The 15,633-nt window shown below is 37.9% G+C and overlaps 1 protein-coding gene across 2 annotated transcripts in view; it reads right to left on the bottom strand.

Moving 5' to 3' along the window:
- Positions 1 to 15,633, bottom strand: part of cnnm2b (cyclin and CBS domain divalent metal cation transport mediator 2b) — a 79,890-nt gene that overhangs the window by 16,706 nt on the left and 47,551 nt on the right. Inside the window, exons 2-3 of one of the 2 annotated variants that reach the window (XM_088342412.1) lie at positions 5,380 to 5,523; positions 350 to 487 (exon numbers count right to left, since the gene is read on the bottom strand). In XM_088342412.1, the coding sequence (XP_088198538.1) occupies positions 350 to 487; positions 5,380 to 5,523 (282 nt within the window). The remainder of the gene's footprint in view (positions 1 to 349; positions 488 to 5,379; positions 5,524 to 15,633) is intronic. The other variant, XM_088342413.1, reaches the window with a different exon arrangement.

The raw sequence follows: 15,633 nt of genomic DNA, 5'->3' as shown, positions 1-15,633 counted from the left end.
ACACAAAGTCAGGTGAGGGTTATAATCCAGAAATTAGGGTAGTAAAACATCACAGGAGAGTTAGTAAAAATGAAACATGTATGTAAAAAACAGACACGTGAGTTTTAATGTGCCGAGATCAGGTGAGGCCTTCTTCACAGACAAAAACACATGAACATGCATACTAATATGTTGGCTGTGGGTCCTTACACCTACACACCCACACACCGTGCACATAACTGGCCCAAAAACTTGAAGCACATACAAGCACATGCACACAGAGGTTGAAAACTCATATGCGCAAAGTTTCCTAGCGGCCAGAAGGGCTTTAGGCACACTGGCAGAGGAAGTATAGCAAGAGCCCACTTGCCTGTTGCTAGGAAACGCAGGGTAGCCAGCAGAAGCTGAGGTGATATTTTAACCTTCATGTCATTGTCGGTGTGCTTGAAAGCCGAGAAATCCTGCTTCCTGTCGCGGTGGGTGATTTTCTTCTTTGTTTTGTTGTCGGCTGCGGACACAAAACGAGAGGAGACACCAGAGGTCAAAGGCCATGCCACTTTACTGATGAAGATGGTTGGCTAGGGTCACAGGGTGACTAAACTCGAGTTACCCAAACTTGAGTGCTTTTTCTGGAAACATAGCTGGGGTGTCTTTCTCAGAACTTAAACAGAACTATAGGGGGCTATTTTGTTAGTTTAGAACATTCTTAGCATTACTTCCAACCATATGTATTGGACCACCAAATGAGCAAGCAGACTTGCCAAATATAGAAACATTGTGTCAAACTACATATTATGTATAAATAGTAATAACATTAAATAAATATTGAAAGTTGAATAGCTTTGAATTATAGTTCTAACGATATATAATGCATCGTTTCAATGTGTTAAAAATATTCCTGAAGAAACACATGTCCAAAACACCTACTGAAAAGTGTTAAGAAATGTAAACATTTAAAAAATGAGTACAATTGAACGCTCATATTTCATGTGTAGAGTGCCATCCTATGTTTCATATCCTGCTTGTAAATTGGGGATTAAATCATTCATGTATATCGCTTAAATTTAAGGGTTTCTCTCAGGGCTTTATAAGCCTGGTGGCTCACAAATCTTGTGTTAAACCAAGTGGACCCATTACTGAATTGTCTTGAGCATTGTGCCTGCAATCCAATAGCAAAATCAAGTCTTGAAAATGTATGTGTTCAATAAGGCGATGTTTTGAATTGCTCAGGCTAAAACTCCAGTTTTCTTAAACTGCAGGAGTTAGGGCTTGGAAGTAATATTCACTTATTTGGGCCATAGTTGACCACTAACACATGAGCTGCTCTCTGCCTAGTCTGGAAGACATTCCCAGCTCATGATACCAGAAAAGAGCCAACAACATTATAAGGACTACTCTCAACTCGGCCACCACCTCTTTGACCTGTTGCCCTTTCATAGGTGCTACAAGTAAAATATGGACTCACTAACTAGCTTTTTCCCCAAGACCATCACCACCCTAAACAAGCAAACAAGCCTATGACAAATATATACATATTGCCTATGTATATAAAAATGGGTATTCATCACTAATTTATAGACTTATTTGGGAATTTTGTTGCTGCTAAATGTTATTGCATTCGTTTTCATTGCACTACTGTTACGATGCACTTGCAACTTAGGCCGGTCTCCGAACACAACCTTGTAAATATGTTTCATTATTTGTCCTGCCATTCTTTTTATTGTATTATTTTCTTTTAAGTCTTTATTACATGTTTTTCCAGGAGTGCCATGTCTAATGTTCACTATCTTGTTTAGAATGACAAGAAAGACCAATCTGATTCAAACTTTCTTTTACATCCGAAAACATCATGTTATGCTTGGAAAATCCACTCAAGTAAAATGACATTGGCAAAATCGTAGTTATCATACTGCAAGGGCGGCATAATTTCACAAATCAACCAGTTACATCTTTAGTAGGCCAGACAAAGATGCACACGGACTACAGAATTGCCTTGATTTCTGCGGTCAATCCGTTTTATTGATTTCTATAGGAAATTTCTGTTTCGTTTTCTGCTCCTTATTGTGAATATTTTATCTTAAAAGCTAATGAAAGACAGACGCATGAGGCAAGTGGGAGCTTGAATGATCTGACAAGGAAAAAGCCCTGTTTATTGGTGGAAAGCTAATATATACAAGGTCTGGTTGTAATCCTTTTTCATAAAAAGTAAATTTAAATCATGATGAAAATACTACAGTCCATATATGGTGGATGCATCACTTGTATATAATAATATAACGCCATTGCTGGCAAAAATATTCAGGCCGAGACATTTATAAAGTTTAAAACTACTTTGCGAATGCAACAGCCCGGCCCGGCCATCTTGGTTGGCCCCCCAGGCCGAACTGACCACATCCGGTACAGTAGGCGTGGTTTATTGAAAGGTCGCACATGCGCAGTGAATGGATGGAGTCGCGCATACATATTACATTATATACAATAAACATTGAAAACGTATTAAAAACAATTGAATTAGACTGAAAATATGGATCCTTGAAACGTGACTATGTGTGTGTGTGTGTGTGTGTGTGTGTGTGTGTGTGTGTGTGTGTAATGATTACTTGCATATTGAAAATAGAAAAACAGGTTAAACAGGTTGATTTCATAGCATAGGAGTCCGAGAAATACACAACTAAAAGTTGCCTACTTTACATTTCCATCCATATAAAGTGTAAGTCTTATTTTCTTCAGGCTTATGTATCTGGCAAGCCACACATCACACCTTGTAAACAACGTAGCAATGAAGTCCACTTTTAGAGAGAGAGCAAACAAGCAAGGTACTTAAATTAATGTGAGCTCTCACCACTGGTCAGATTGCTCGCAAAAAGCTGTGTATGTGGGATTATTCGTTTGTTCTCTAGAGTGATTCCGAAATTCCACCATGTATGCAACAAAAAATGCAGAAGTAATTCATGGGAAATATTCCGCAATGCACCATCTTTTACAACTAAGCATGTAAATCGTGGAATTTAGACATTTGAAAGAGTGAGTTTGGAGTAAAAACACACACTATTTATATCAGCAATTAAAACCATTAATAAGTGTAGACAATATCCAATCTTCTAAATATGAGCGTATATTAAAGGAAGGGTGCATCATTTAAAGTATCCTTAAAAATTTGAAGGTCCTTATCCTTTATTTCCCACAGCGCCTATCTGCTTTTGTCTCTTTTATCACAGCTGTTCAGGGTGGAATGTATTAGGTCTGATGAATGCGGGCTGGAAAGAGTGCTAGAGAATGATGTTATGAAAGTAAGAAAATACCTTCGTCTAGTAGAGTTCAAACACCAACGTAAACCCCAGAATAAATGAAAAAAATTGAATTTTTTGGAGAGCGTTTATGAATTGCACGTAGTTTTATGCGCCTCATGAATAAGCTGACTAAGGCTGTAGAGCAGGGGTCGGGAACTTATGGCTCGCGAGCCATATATGGCTCTTTCTACGAGTATCTGTGGCTCAGAGATAGATTTGATTGCGTGCAAAATTTCTCCATCTTGTCCAAAAGTTGTTTCGTCTATCCTATTAAGTTACACCTAAAGCTAAACCGAAACTTACTGACAAATGATTACTTCGCAGTATATATATGGCACGTTTTTCACTACAATTTACAGTCAAGGTGTCACACAAAAAAATGGGGGAAAAAAAACTCGTTTTAGCTGTACAACGCTAAAGAATCCTTTATATAAAAGTTCACTATGTGATCTGTGTTCAGTGTTCAGATACCTTATGATGAATCCACAGAACTGTAAATACGCCAAAACACCGGAAGAGAACTTAGTCATTTGATTGGGTGAGTGGGAGGGATGGGTGGAGCTATGCAAAAAGTACAAGCACTCCTTCCCATCTCTCGCCAAAGGTAAGCACATAAGGCTCCCTATTCTCAGAATGTTGTGACGTTTTTACAAAATAAATGCTTGCATCTGGTTTTGAAACCAATATGTATGATAAAAAAGGGTCAAAAGGAGTTTAACCGATCTTGAGTCATTGCAAGAAAGAGACAAGTTTAAAGTGGTATGTTTGTTGATTTTGGGACAGGGGCTCTGGCATTATTCTCTTTTCATAATTTTTATCAAATCATCAAAAATAAATGTGCTGAAGACTAAGCTTTTGTCTGGGGCGCGGGTTTAGCAATTTAGTAAATTTGTCTCATAATATATGTTGTGGCTCTTTCCCAAAATAAAATTAATATTTTTTGCTTTTATGGCTCTTTGAGTCAAAAAAGTTTCCGACCCCTGCTGTAGAGTGTAAAAAAGTTTCAAATTTTGTCCAACTCATTTAAGGGTGGGGGACAGTTGGTGATGTTTCCTTAGCATTGTTGTTATGTCACCTTGGATTTATGTGCGTCTTAGTCTTGTTGGTTTCTTTTTTGAGAAAATATTATTTAAAAATTTGGGACATAATAATAAAAAAAATGTTAAAAAAACGTTCAGAACTATACAGTATCACACTCATTAATAGCAAATGGTAACAAGATTTTCAAGTAAATGTCCGTGGCACAGATGGAAAGCAAATTGAGGTTAAACGGACGTACACAGTCGATTTCATCATATTTCACCCATTCATAATTAACAAATATAACAACAATAAAGGACGACTTTTTGCAAATATTGTCGGAATCAACTAATTGTTGGAAAACAGAAACAAATAGCAGCCAGTGTGCCTGTATCATTCAAAGACCCCTCTAGGTCAAGTTGTCCTCTCCACAAGTCTAATTTTAACGGTAATAAGGGGAGCTACTACAAATGGCCCACATCAGCGCAGACACCCGCGTGTTTTAATGGTGGGATGTGCAGACTTTTCAAACAAATACGACTTGACTAAAGTCTTTTTTTCAAATGGGGGTCAATAGAAAACAGTTTGGCTATTATTAATATAATTTATATACATAATGATAAAAACAATGTGCATATCAGAGGTGATGGGCCAAAACATCATAAGTAACAATTTGGTAAATTTCACACTTGCCAGTCCAAATAAAAAAAAAGGGTTTGCTCATTTACAAAATGCACAATTCAAAATTCCTTTTGTGGCTTATAATGTTGTTGGCTCTTTTATGTCCATGAAAGAGGTCCATTTTGAGAGTACTCTACACATTTGTTGCCCAAATCCAGCGATATGTTATTTGACATATCTATTGGAAAAAACTCATAACAAAATTTGTTTTATCATTGCCAAGACATCATTATTTTTCATTCTGAATCCTCTGTGAGTTTCTGAATTAGTCAAGGCAATGAAATCCATTTAAATCCAGTTATGCCATTTGAAAAGTACAGCACCAATCAATATTGTGACTATGATTTGAAGAGAATGTTTGGATCTTAACTTCATTTAAGCTAGTATGAGCTATAAGAGGGAAACCTACTGTACAAGTCTGTCTCGTCCAGGATCTCTGACTTGATGATTTCCTCAATTATGTCCTCCAGGGTGACAATACCGAGAACCTCGTAGAAAGGGTCTCCCTCACCCTCATTGTTGACCCTCTGAACTATGGCCAGATGAGATTTTCCTAGCAAATCATACATGCACAGACACACAAACACAAAGGCAAGGTATAAAGTTAGGCTCATATAATGTTTGTTAGTGAAATACAGGTCAAGCGGTGGGTGCTGTTAGGGGTTTTGGTGTTCTTCTGGCATTTGGAGTGGGAGGGCTAAAAGGGGGCCAAACAGACTGGCACATTCCCTTCTCTGTCATCTATACAAAATAGCTTATATTTTAATGCGACAATTGAAAGCTGCACAGTATATTAAGTGAAGGAATCCTAAAGAAATGGGAAGTGAGACAGTACTGATCGGTCCCAAAAATGTTTTCCAGGTTATGTCTTTTATATTTTCAAGGTTTGTTAGCTAAGCTCAACAAAAAGGATATAAAACGGACACAATTGTGAATACAGAAATGTTTAATGTTCCTAGAAATTGTCGAATCTTGCTGTTTGTCTGTTAGTTTGGTGAAGATTCTAGAGATGCTTGCACTTTAGTCATCAAAGTGGTGGAGTATTTTTTGTCTATTAATTGAGTCTCAAGGGTGAGCCAAAACCCACAAAGCGATGGTAACAAAGACTTTATCTAAGCTAAGATTTTCCGAAAAACGCATCAAATGTAAACTTACCATAAAAAACAAAGCATTATTTTGGGAATTTAAAAAAAGGTTTTCATTGTGGGACTGTCTCAGAATTTTCTGTAATGATATTAAAAACAAAAACATGTAATTCATTTTGGATTCCTTAAAAGTCAACAGAAATATGTGCATGTCTTACTTACATTGTTATAAAATAATGCTGATTATGGCAAAAACTCTCAAAAATCTCAAAATTCAAGAACATCAGGAAAGAGTATACAAGTAGGCACAAAGCCATGATCATCAATAATAAAATGATATACGGCTTGTAATATTTCAGTAATTTAGTAGTGAATCCAGAATGTATGATATTTTTGTTTTTTTAATTGGATTATAGAAAATAAAACCGTTTATCATTTTATTCAAACTTTCTGAGATAGTCATGTATTTGTATAGAATAATTTTAACTCCAACCATGCATTTTGATACAAGCTAAATGAAAAATGATTTGATTTTAGCAAGACTATTTAACTAAAAATTCAAATTTTCAATGGAGAATTGTGCCAGGCGAGACCAATTTGGTGCATATTCTTTCCAACTGATGGGGATACAGCCCTTACAGATATACAGTATCAAAAATCCCTTTTAATAAAACTCCCCTTTGAAATCAGAAACATGACAAAATTTATATCAAAAAGTTGACGAAAACACAATTTAAGGAGTATTGCATTTGCTGTGTCAAACACTGATGAAATCTGTAAAATTTTGCAGTGATGCTCTTCATATCTTTTGAATTAGGGCTGACGATATGGGCAAAAAAACAAATAATCAAGTTTATACACTTGTCTGTAAAATTAAGATTATAATCTTTTTTTTTCAATGAATCACTTAACAGAAGAAAAAACACTTCATTTCATACTATTTAAGAAAACAATAACTTGTAATCTCATAAATGAAAACAGTGATAATAACAGTCACTATATTATAATTATAATAATAATAACAAGGTTAATTATAGGCTTAAACCAACTTTGACAATATTATATTTGTATCCGCATTTAACCAGGGGAATGTTTGGATTGAGCTTATCCTGTAATTTGTTCCAAAGTTTCACTCCACATACAGACACACACATACTTTTCCTGGTGGTTCTCACCGTTTCGATCTTGAAGTTACTACATTCCCTCAAGTTAAAGGTTCCTTCTTTTCTTGTGAATCATTTTTGGATGTTCTCTAGCAGTACATATTTGTTCACTTCCGAGTAGTAGTTGTGAAGTGGAAAACTCCACTAAATCCAACTGTTTTATCAATTTGGACTGCATAAATAAAATATTTGTGTGATCACAATATTCTGCCTTGTGTATAAATCTTATTGCACGTTTTGGGAGTATAAAAAGGCATGCAGTGAACTTTTGTAATTAATTGCCCAGACCTTTGTACAGTAGGTTAAATATGAAAAAACTAGAGAACAATATAATAAATTTTGAAATGCTTTTAGATACCTTAGTTTGTATGTGTCTGATGTGTGTTTTCCAGTTCAATTTACTGTCTATTGTAACTCCTAAAACTTCAATTTCTGAAACAGTGTCTATGGCAATACCATTCATTTTCACCGCCAGGTTTAGATTTGCCTTGTGATTTCCGAAGAATCTCACTGTAGTTACCCACACATTTTCTATGCTATTGGTAATTTCTTCTTCTGCATCAATAACGGCCAGTCTTCTTGATCTGTTTGCCCTAACATCATATTGACTTTCGTTAATTAATTTATGCTTATTTATTAATTTGTCAAGTCTGTTATTATAAAGTTTCTCTAATAGTTTAGAGAACTGAGGAAGGAAAGATACTGGTCTGTATTGTGAAAATGTGTTTGTTTCCATTTTTGTATATTGGTAACCCTTTTGCTATTTTAATTTAATTTGGAAATTTTCCTGTTTTTAATAACAGATCACGTAAATAGGTTAATGGTTTTACAATGAATTGTGTGATCTGCTTAACTAATACCACATCGATGTCAGTAGACGTTTTATTTTTACAGTCGACACACGTCTAATATCTCTGATTCTGTTGAAAACATAATAATAATAATAATAATAATAATAATAATAATTGAGGATGATAATAATAATAATAACAAAAATATATGATAAAAAATAATGATAATAATATTAATGATGATAATAAAATTTTAAAAATGATCAAATATTTTGTGCAAAAACATTTGCTTTTAGGAGGTTGTGCCTAACGTGCTTATATGCCACATTTACTGTATATATATAATAACGATAGTAAACACATCATGTAACCCACCCAATCCAGCCTTCTGCCTTATGCGCAAAAAAAGCTTTTGCATATAACACCAATTATAAATAAACGCTTTCAATGTTCAGTGCCAGTTTGGATATTCAACATGTAAATTGCATCCCTTGATTTCAGAAGTCAGCAAGTTTACAAATGGTCATTTTTTTCCAATTAGAATAATTCCCATTTATTCCAATTATTACATATCCTTTTTGGACGCAATTGAATTAAGGCAACCTGGATAACAGTCTGGTCTGTTTCTGTTTTTTTTTCTGGGAAGCATTTGGCCCATGGTTATTATCAAAAGAAATGGGAGAGTAATGCCTGAGGGGAAAACGATTAAACTCCCAATAGCACTCTGGAAGATTAAAAAAGGCCTTCAAGTATTACTCGAAAAATTGGTCGACCTAATTCACCACACCAAAATAGCATTGTCTCTTTTTATTCTCACATTTTGACTGAAAAGTCCAAATAAAAAGGGGAGATAGAAGGGTGTGTTTGCGCCCTTGTGGAAAAAGGAATGCAGTTGACGCTTAGCTATAGCCCTTCGTCTTATATATCCATTTGAATTAAGTGCACAAGGGAAGTGGAAAGATAAGATGGAGTCCATGCAGGTGATTGGTGCCTCCATAGTGCATTTACAGGAAAATAAAGGGCAAGAAGATTTCTAGTAATGAATGATGCAGTCCGCTGTGCATATATAGAGACAACCATGCACCCCTGATTGAGAGTTTTTGCGTGATCTGCCCCTCCATATCACTCTAGAGGTAGAAGGTGATATTAGTACTATTAAGTTCTTAAAAACATGACACTAACAAGTCTTAATTTACTTTGACATCTTGTTATATCAGCTGCATCATCTGACTTGGTTTACCAGGTCTAAAGTCAGTTACATTGTTTTGAGTATAGTTGAGGTCACTTGTTGACAGAAGTCTGCAAGGTGCAAGCTACACCGATTGATTCATGTTCTCCATTTAATTCATCATGGAAATCAGATGATATCATAATAATGTCTAGCTGTGTACAGTAATTGTCAGGACCAGAACGGAGACAGGACCCACTTGCATCGCGTTTCTCACAAGTTTTATTGGAAGAAAGAGAAAGGGTTGCGCCCACGATCCGGTGATTGCTGGAGGCGAGAAGAAGGTCGCTCCGAACGCAAAAGTGGATCTTCTGTGGCGAGCGATGGCGGTGTAGGGAACAGAAAAACGTGTCAGTAGCCGGGACAGGAGAGGAAATACGTGGTCGGGATCGGAAGCGAGTCGTAAGCCAGGAAAGGAGCACAGACATGGTAGAGGACCAAAAGAGGCCAAAAGCCGGGACGGGAGAGTAGACGTGGTCAGGATCAAAAACAGGTCAAAGGAGAGTCGAAAAAGGCTTGCCTAGTGTTAACTGAGGTTGGCAGACGGACTGAAAAAAGGGGACAGATAGGAGTGGGTTTCAATGGGGACAGGGAGCCAATCTGAGTGCGAGGCAGTTGGCACCAAAGAAGCACGCACAGGTAATTCCCTTCAGTAATCATGACAGTAATCCCTTGCTGTATCGCAGTTTACTCAGCGCGGTTATGCTACTTTGCAGATTTCCATAGTACATTCTGATTGGGTAAACAGTCGTCATGCCCCCTTTCTGCCTGCGTCTGTATGTGTGTCAATGACGTTGTGTTCTGAGTTGTAGGGTAGACCAGGTACAGTTTTAACAAAATCACAGTTGTAACATTCAAATTTTGACCAATTAGAAGAGAGTGTTATTATTGCCAGATTTTGACCGAACACAGGACGTTTGAAGACTGAGTGATATTGTCTAAATTTTATAGCCCAAAAAAACAAAACAATTTTTAGGCAAGATTTAAAACTTTTTCTTTTCCACTTTTTGTTTCATGTCAAATATGCTAAAGATGGACAAATCTCTTGCACATGGCTGTAATTCACATTTTTGTCTTCAATCCTATGTGGGGTATTTTTGTCATATGAGCTCAAAACCACATGGAATAAATGTTTGCTTAATAATGGCCGGGGACAGTTCTTACACATCCAAAAACGACAACTTCTGTATAGTCTGAATGGATTAATATGCAAGGGCAACGAAAGTAAAAGTGGGTACAGTGCTTAGATTGCAAGCAATTTGCCCAAAAAAGCTTCACTCCAAGCACTTGTGTCAGGACCAGAACAAATGGTCGACCCAAACGCGTAACGTTTCACACAAAAGGTTATTGGGATATCGAGGAAACAAACGCCAGCGATCCGGTACTCGCTGGACAGTGGGAGCAAGCAGCTCACGGGATCAGAGCGGACGTGGATTTGCCGGAGCGGGAGAACAGAGCACGGTTGGTGGTCAAAAACGGGTGGTTAGCCGGAGCGGGAGATCCGAGAGTGGTCGGTGGTCAAAAACGTGTCAATAGCCGGAGACAAACGGGAAATCAGGAACAGGCGAGTAGGATACGGATGAAGACGGGACCGAAGGGAGCCAAAGTCAAAAAGCTTGCTTTGCGTATGCAGAGGTTCGCTGATGGACTGACAAGGAGTAACTGGAGTACTGGGTATGAATAGGAGGGGAATCAATCAGGCAACTAGCAGCAGCTGGCACCAAACGAGCGGGCACAGGTGAGTGCAATGAGTAATCATGACAACTTGTTTATACAGTTTGTTACAACTGCTTGTCTGACCCTGATTAACAATGCCTTCCATTTTGTTCTATCTATCTATCTATCTATCTATCTATCTATCTATCTATCTATCTATCTATCTATCTATCTATCTATCTATCTATCTATCTATCTATCTATCTATCTATCTATCTATCTATCTATCTATCTACCCTGGTCATACCCCTCGAGAGGGGTGACAAACAGCAAGACAACACATACAAAAATAAATAAAATAAAATAAAATAAAAAATAAACGGATAAAAAGTATAAAAAGGGAAAAAGTAGCAAAAAAACCACACACACACAAAGATTTTTGGACCATGGCCAACCCAAATGCCCAAACACCCAAACAGGTTAGGCACCTTGGCATCCAAGTTGGTCATGCTTTCGTCCCTCCAGATGAATCAGGACACAAAAAAGCGACCATGTCACTCGGGTCAGGGTGACACAACACACTCTTCTGTTCAACAGCAGGGCCGGACAGCTATCAATGGTTTACCCCTGCCGCAACACACTGGTGCCCTGCCCATCCCTTAGAACGCGTCCAAACATCCCACTATCCTTTCGCAACACCTCTCCACTCATTCCTATCACCAACAAGAGGTCTAGATTCCACTATATTTAGACCTCTTTCCTGCAGAACACTCATAACACTATCCATCCACGTCAATCGCGGCCTTCCACTTGGTCTCCTTCCATTTACTTCTGCTCTATAGATCCGCTTCAACATTCGTTCCTCATCCATCCTATCCATGTGTCCAAACCAACCGAGTACTCTCTTATCCACACGCTTGCTCAGTTCCACTACTACTTCTGTTCTGTCTCTCACAATTTCATTTCTCAATCTATCCAATCTTGTCACTCCTAACATACTCCTCAAACACTGCGTTCAGGCTCCAAGTCTATGCACCATACAACACAGTCAGCACAATCAGACTCTCATACAGTGACATCCATACTCATACTCTTGTTGATCATCACTCTCCTCAAGGCACCCAAAACCTTGCTTCCTTGATTCACTCGGTGCAATACCTAGCACTCCATTCCAACAACTGCAGCCACTTCACAACCCAAGTACCTAACGCTTTCAACTTCTTCCAGAGCCTGCCCATGCAACCTTATTTCTAACGCCATGCCCAATCCATCACGTGAACACTTCATTACCTTACTCTTCCCAACATTCACACATAACTTACGCCTATCACACACTCTTCCAAACTCCACGACCACCCTTCTCAATGTTTCCTCAGAATCAGCCACAAGCTCTGTGTCATCTGCAAACAACAACTGACTTACCTGCCACACCGTTCCACTGTTATCCATCATCTCTACACCTCAGCCAAATACTCTTAATTCACCTCTCTCACCACACCATCCATGTACAGTTTAAACAGCCATGGTGACATCACACACCCATGTCTCACACCAGTCAACACAGGGAACCACTCACTTGTCTCACTCCCTACTCTTACACATGCTCTGTTGTTAACATAAAAACTCTTCATTGCTTCCAACAACTTTGCACCCACTCCATACATTACCATCACCTGCCACAACGCCTCTCTATCAACTCTGTCACACGCCTTTTCTAAGTCGTTTAAAGCCAAATAGACATCTTTACCTTTTGCTAAATATTTCGCACACACCTGCCGTACTGCGAACACCTGATCCACACATCCTCTTCCTTTCCTGAAACCACTCTGCTCCTCCATCACCACCTCACCCGTTCTTCTTCTCACTCTCTTAATCTAGACTCTTCCATACAGCTTACCCGGCACGGACATTTTGTTCTATTCCACGCTATTCTTGTGATGTTTCTATAAAAAAAAAAAAACAGTCATTCAAATATTTGACTATCTGAAGCTTATTTGTGATAATAAATCCCACTGTTAAAACTGTTGACCTGCAATGTTACAACCGTACCCCGTAGTGGGTTGTAATTTAACAAATGTTTCAATTGTGAATCTATAAAATTGAAAATTATTCATAATCGTTACATTAAACAATAATTGCATAGCCCGATTTCTGGTAAATTCTGATTGTGTGTGTTGGTTGTCATTCTCGCAGCTGTATTGATCATCTGCCAAAGGTGGACATGAAGCCGTTGTATGGTCTTTGGCACGCCCTTTTGGATATTTGGAGAAAGTGTTTCCCATTTGCCTTATTTCATTCACACAAAAGGTTTTAAATCATCGATTTAGCTGCTTTGCATTGGGTTTTTTTCTTATTTTACCAAAAAATTTGACCTTTTTTTTCTATATCACAAACATTATGATCTGTCATAACAACATAACAATTTAAACCGAGAATTGCATTTTTCTTAGAGTGGTGTGCCATGAGATTTTTTTAAATGAAGCTGTACTTTGGCTACAAAAAGTTGAGAAACACAGATCTAAGAGACCCAAGCAACAGCTAAAGTCAGTCAAGACATAGTTCTGAATGTCATAATTGCTTCCCTTGTCTTCTGCATCTGTGTTCCCAGAACCCTCCTGCAGGCCACCCAGAAAAAAAGAGAAACAGAATGCATATATTCCGTGAAGACTGTGAAGCAAAACACTAAACAAATTCTTTGCCTTTTCTCAGCTTGTGATCATTTAAAAGGAATTTTCCACATGCCCGGGCTAATATTAGCCTCCTTCAAAATGAAGTTTCCATTCCACCCCAGCAAGATTCTCACCAGCAAAGGAACAGAACAGGGCAAAGCCTGCGCTGTGTGATAAGATTGTCTCGGAATGGGTCGTTTGCATGCAGCAACCTGGGCGCAAATAACTGAGGGCATCAAGTGTGTTTGTGAAGAACTACTGCAGGAGTGAGTGCGTTTGTGTGTTTTTGACAATGAGAGCAAAGATACATCTCTCAAGGCATGAATTAGAGCAGCTAGGCTTATGCAGCGTTTTACTACGGGAGGCGAGAGTGGACACCTACACTCATTCTTAGGAGTTTTATTGCACTGCAGTGCTTTGCTTGCGCATCACACCATGAACAGCACGCAAATTTGCAGTGCACTCGACCTGACATTTCGAATACATCCAAATCATGCGTGTTAAATGCAGACATGATCCTCTGAGTAAACATGCAGGGAACTGACATACAAAAGGTTTATGACTGGGAATTTGTTACAATCGCAAAAAAATAAATCAAAAATCACTGCAGCAAAAGGGGAGGACAGAGCAGAAGGGAAATGCTTGAGGCTGAAATAGTACAGTATTAACGTCTTAGATCAGATGGTCAGAATAACATTTTCGCAATTGATGAACAAGCATAATGGTATGATGGTAATGTAAGAAATCAATTGGGAATGTTCACATGCAGGGACTATTATATTTTTTAGGCAACTCAGAATAATCACTTTACATGACTAGTGACAAGGGTTACATTGCGTTTGGACAAAATTTCGATTCGAACAGGTAAAGTATGAGCAACGACCTTACGCAAATTAACTTTTTTCCCACATTTTAACAATTTACGTGAATTAAAAAACAATTGTATTTCTTAACTCACAGTAGGTTTTTTTTTAAATCCCAAAAATGAGCTTTTTTGTTGGTTGTTATGTCTTTGCAACACTATATCCAAAGACACTATATATAAAGATACAACGTTTTTGCCAGAGTTACAGAAAACTAAACAAAAACGTTGCAGAGAAATCAACTTATTCAAATGAAATTCGTTAAGCAAATTAGCTAGAGTTCGAGTGTATAATTAGTTCACGTTCTGCAAAGTCCAAAAGTATCAAAGTAAGAAATATTGAGCAAAGTGTTAACATGAACAAGTACCCAGATTGTAAAAGGTCTAACGCTTTTCTTAAATCATTAAGTACCACGGATGTGAAAAGATCTTTATAAGTCCTCCGTCCTTGGTGTCAAGGACATTATTTTGTTTTTGGTTATTCCAGAAAACGGACTTCCTTCCTGTCTTCCCTCTATGTGGCGAGTTGGCTTACTAACATGATAGTAACAGTAGGTAAGCATGTACAAGGTCAAGCCAAGACAATGCACGGGAGCAGATATGCAGTCACAGCAGCAATGGCACCCTTGATGGCCAAACCCAGCCACCATGTCCAACGGATTCTCAAATCACCCAAAACACGCATAAAAAAATTGTAATTCCACCCAATAAAAGTCAACATATTTGAACTAGTATTAGAAAAACACCGAAATACCGAAGGAAATGGGGACACTAATCCGATGAGAACGCAAGTTCCAGACCAACATTCAGGAGACAAAGGAGGTGACGACTTTTCAGGAATAGTGGGAAATAACAACAACACGGTCAAAATGAGGGAAAAAGAAACAAAGAGTCAAAGTTGTTTGGAGGTATTTTGGAAATATAGTGATGTGAAAAGCGGCCACAAAGATGATTTGACAAACTATCCCAGCATTTAGAACAACATCACCCACTAGGATATACAGAATCAAAAACAATTTAACTCCAAACAAGTGAAAGCAAGCCAAGCACCAGGCCATCAAGTGTTGAGCCCAAACAGCAACAAACGCTTAGCAGCGTGCATTTCCTCTGGCCTATTTATTTTGTTTAACATTGTGAGACACTTTAAGACTCATTGCGCATAAAAACTATAACTAGTTATAGTGTCAATTAAAATGATTGTATTTATAA

Source organism: Urocampus carinirostris, chromosome 8, assembly GCF_059441175.1.
Source record: "Urocampus carinirostris isolate Australia breed hairy pipefish chromosome 8, RoL_Ucar_1.0, whole genome shotgun sequence".
Classification (NCBI taxonomy): Eukaryota; Metazoa; Chordata; class Actinopteri; order Syngnathiformes; family Syngnathidae; genus Urocampus; species Urocampus carinirostris.
The sequence above is the reverse complement of the archived record's forward strand: the minus strand, read 5'-3'. Positions and strand labels throughout refer to the sequence as shown.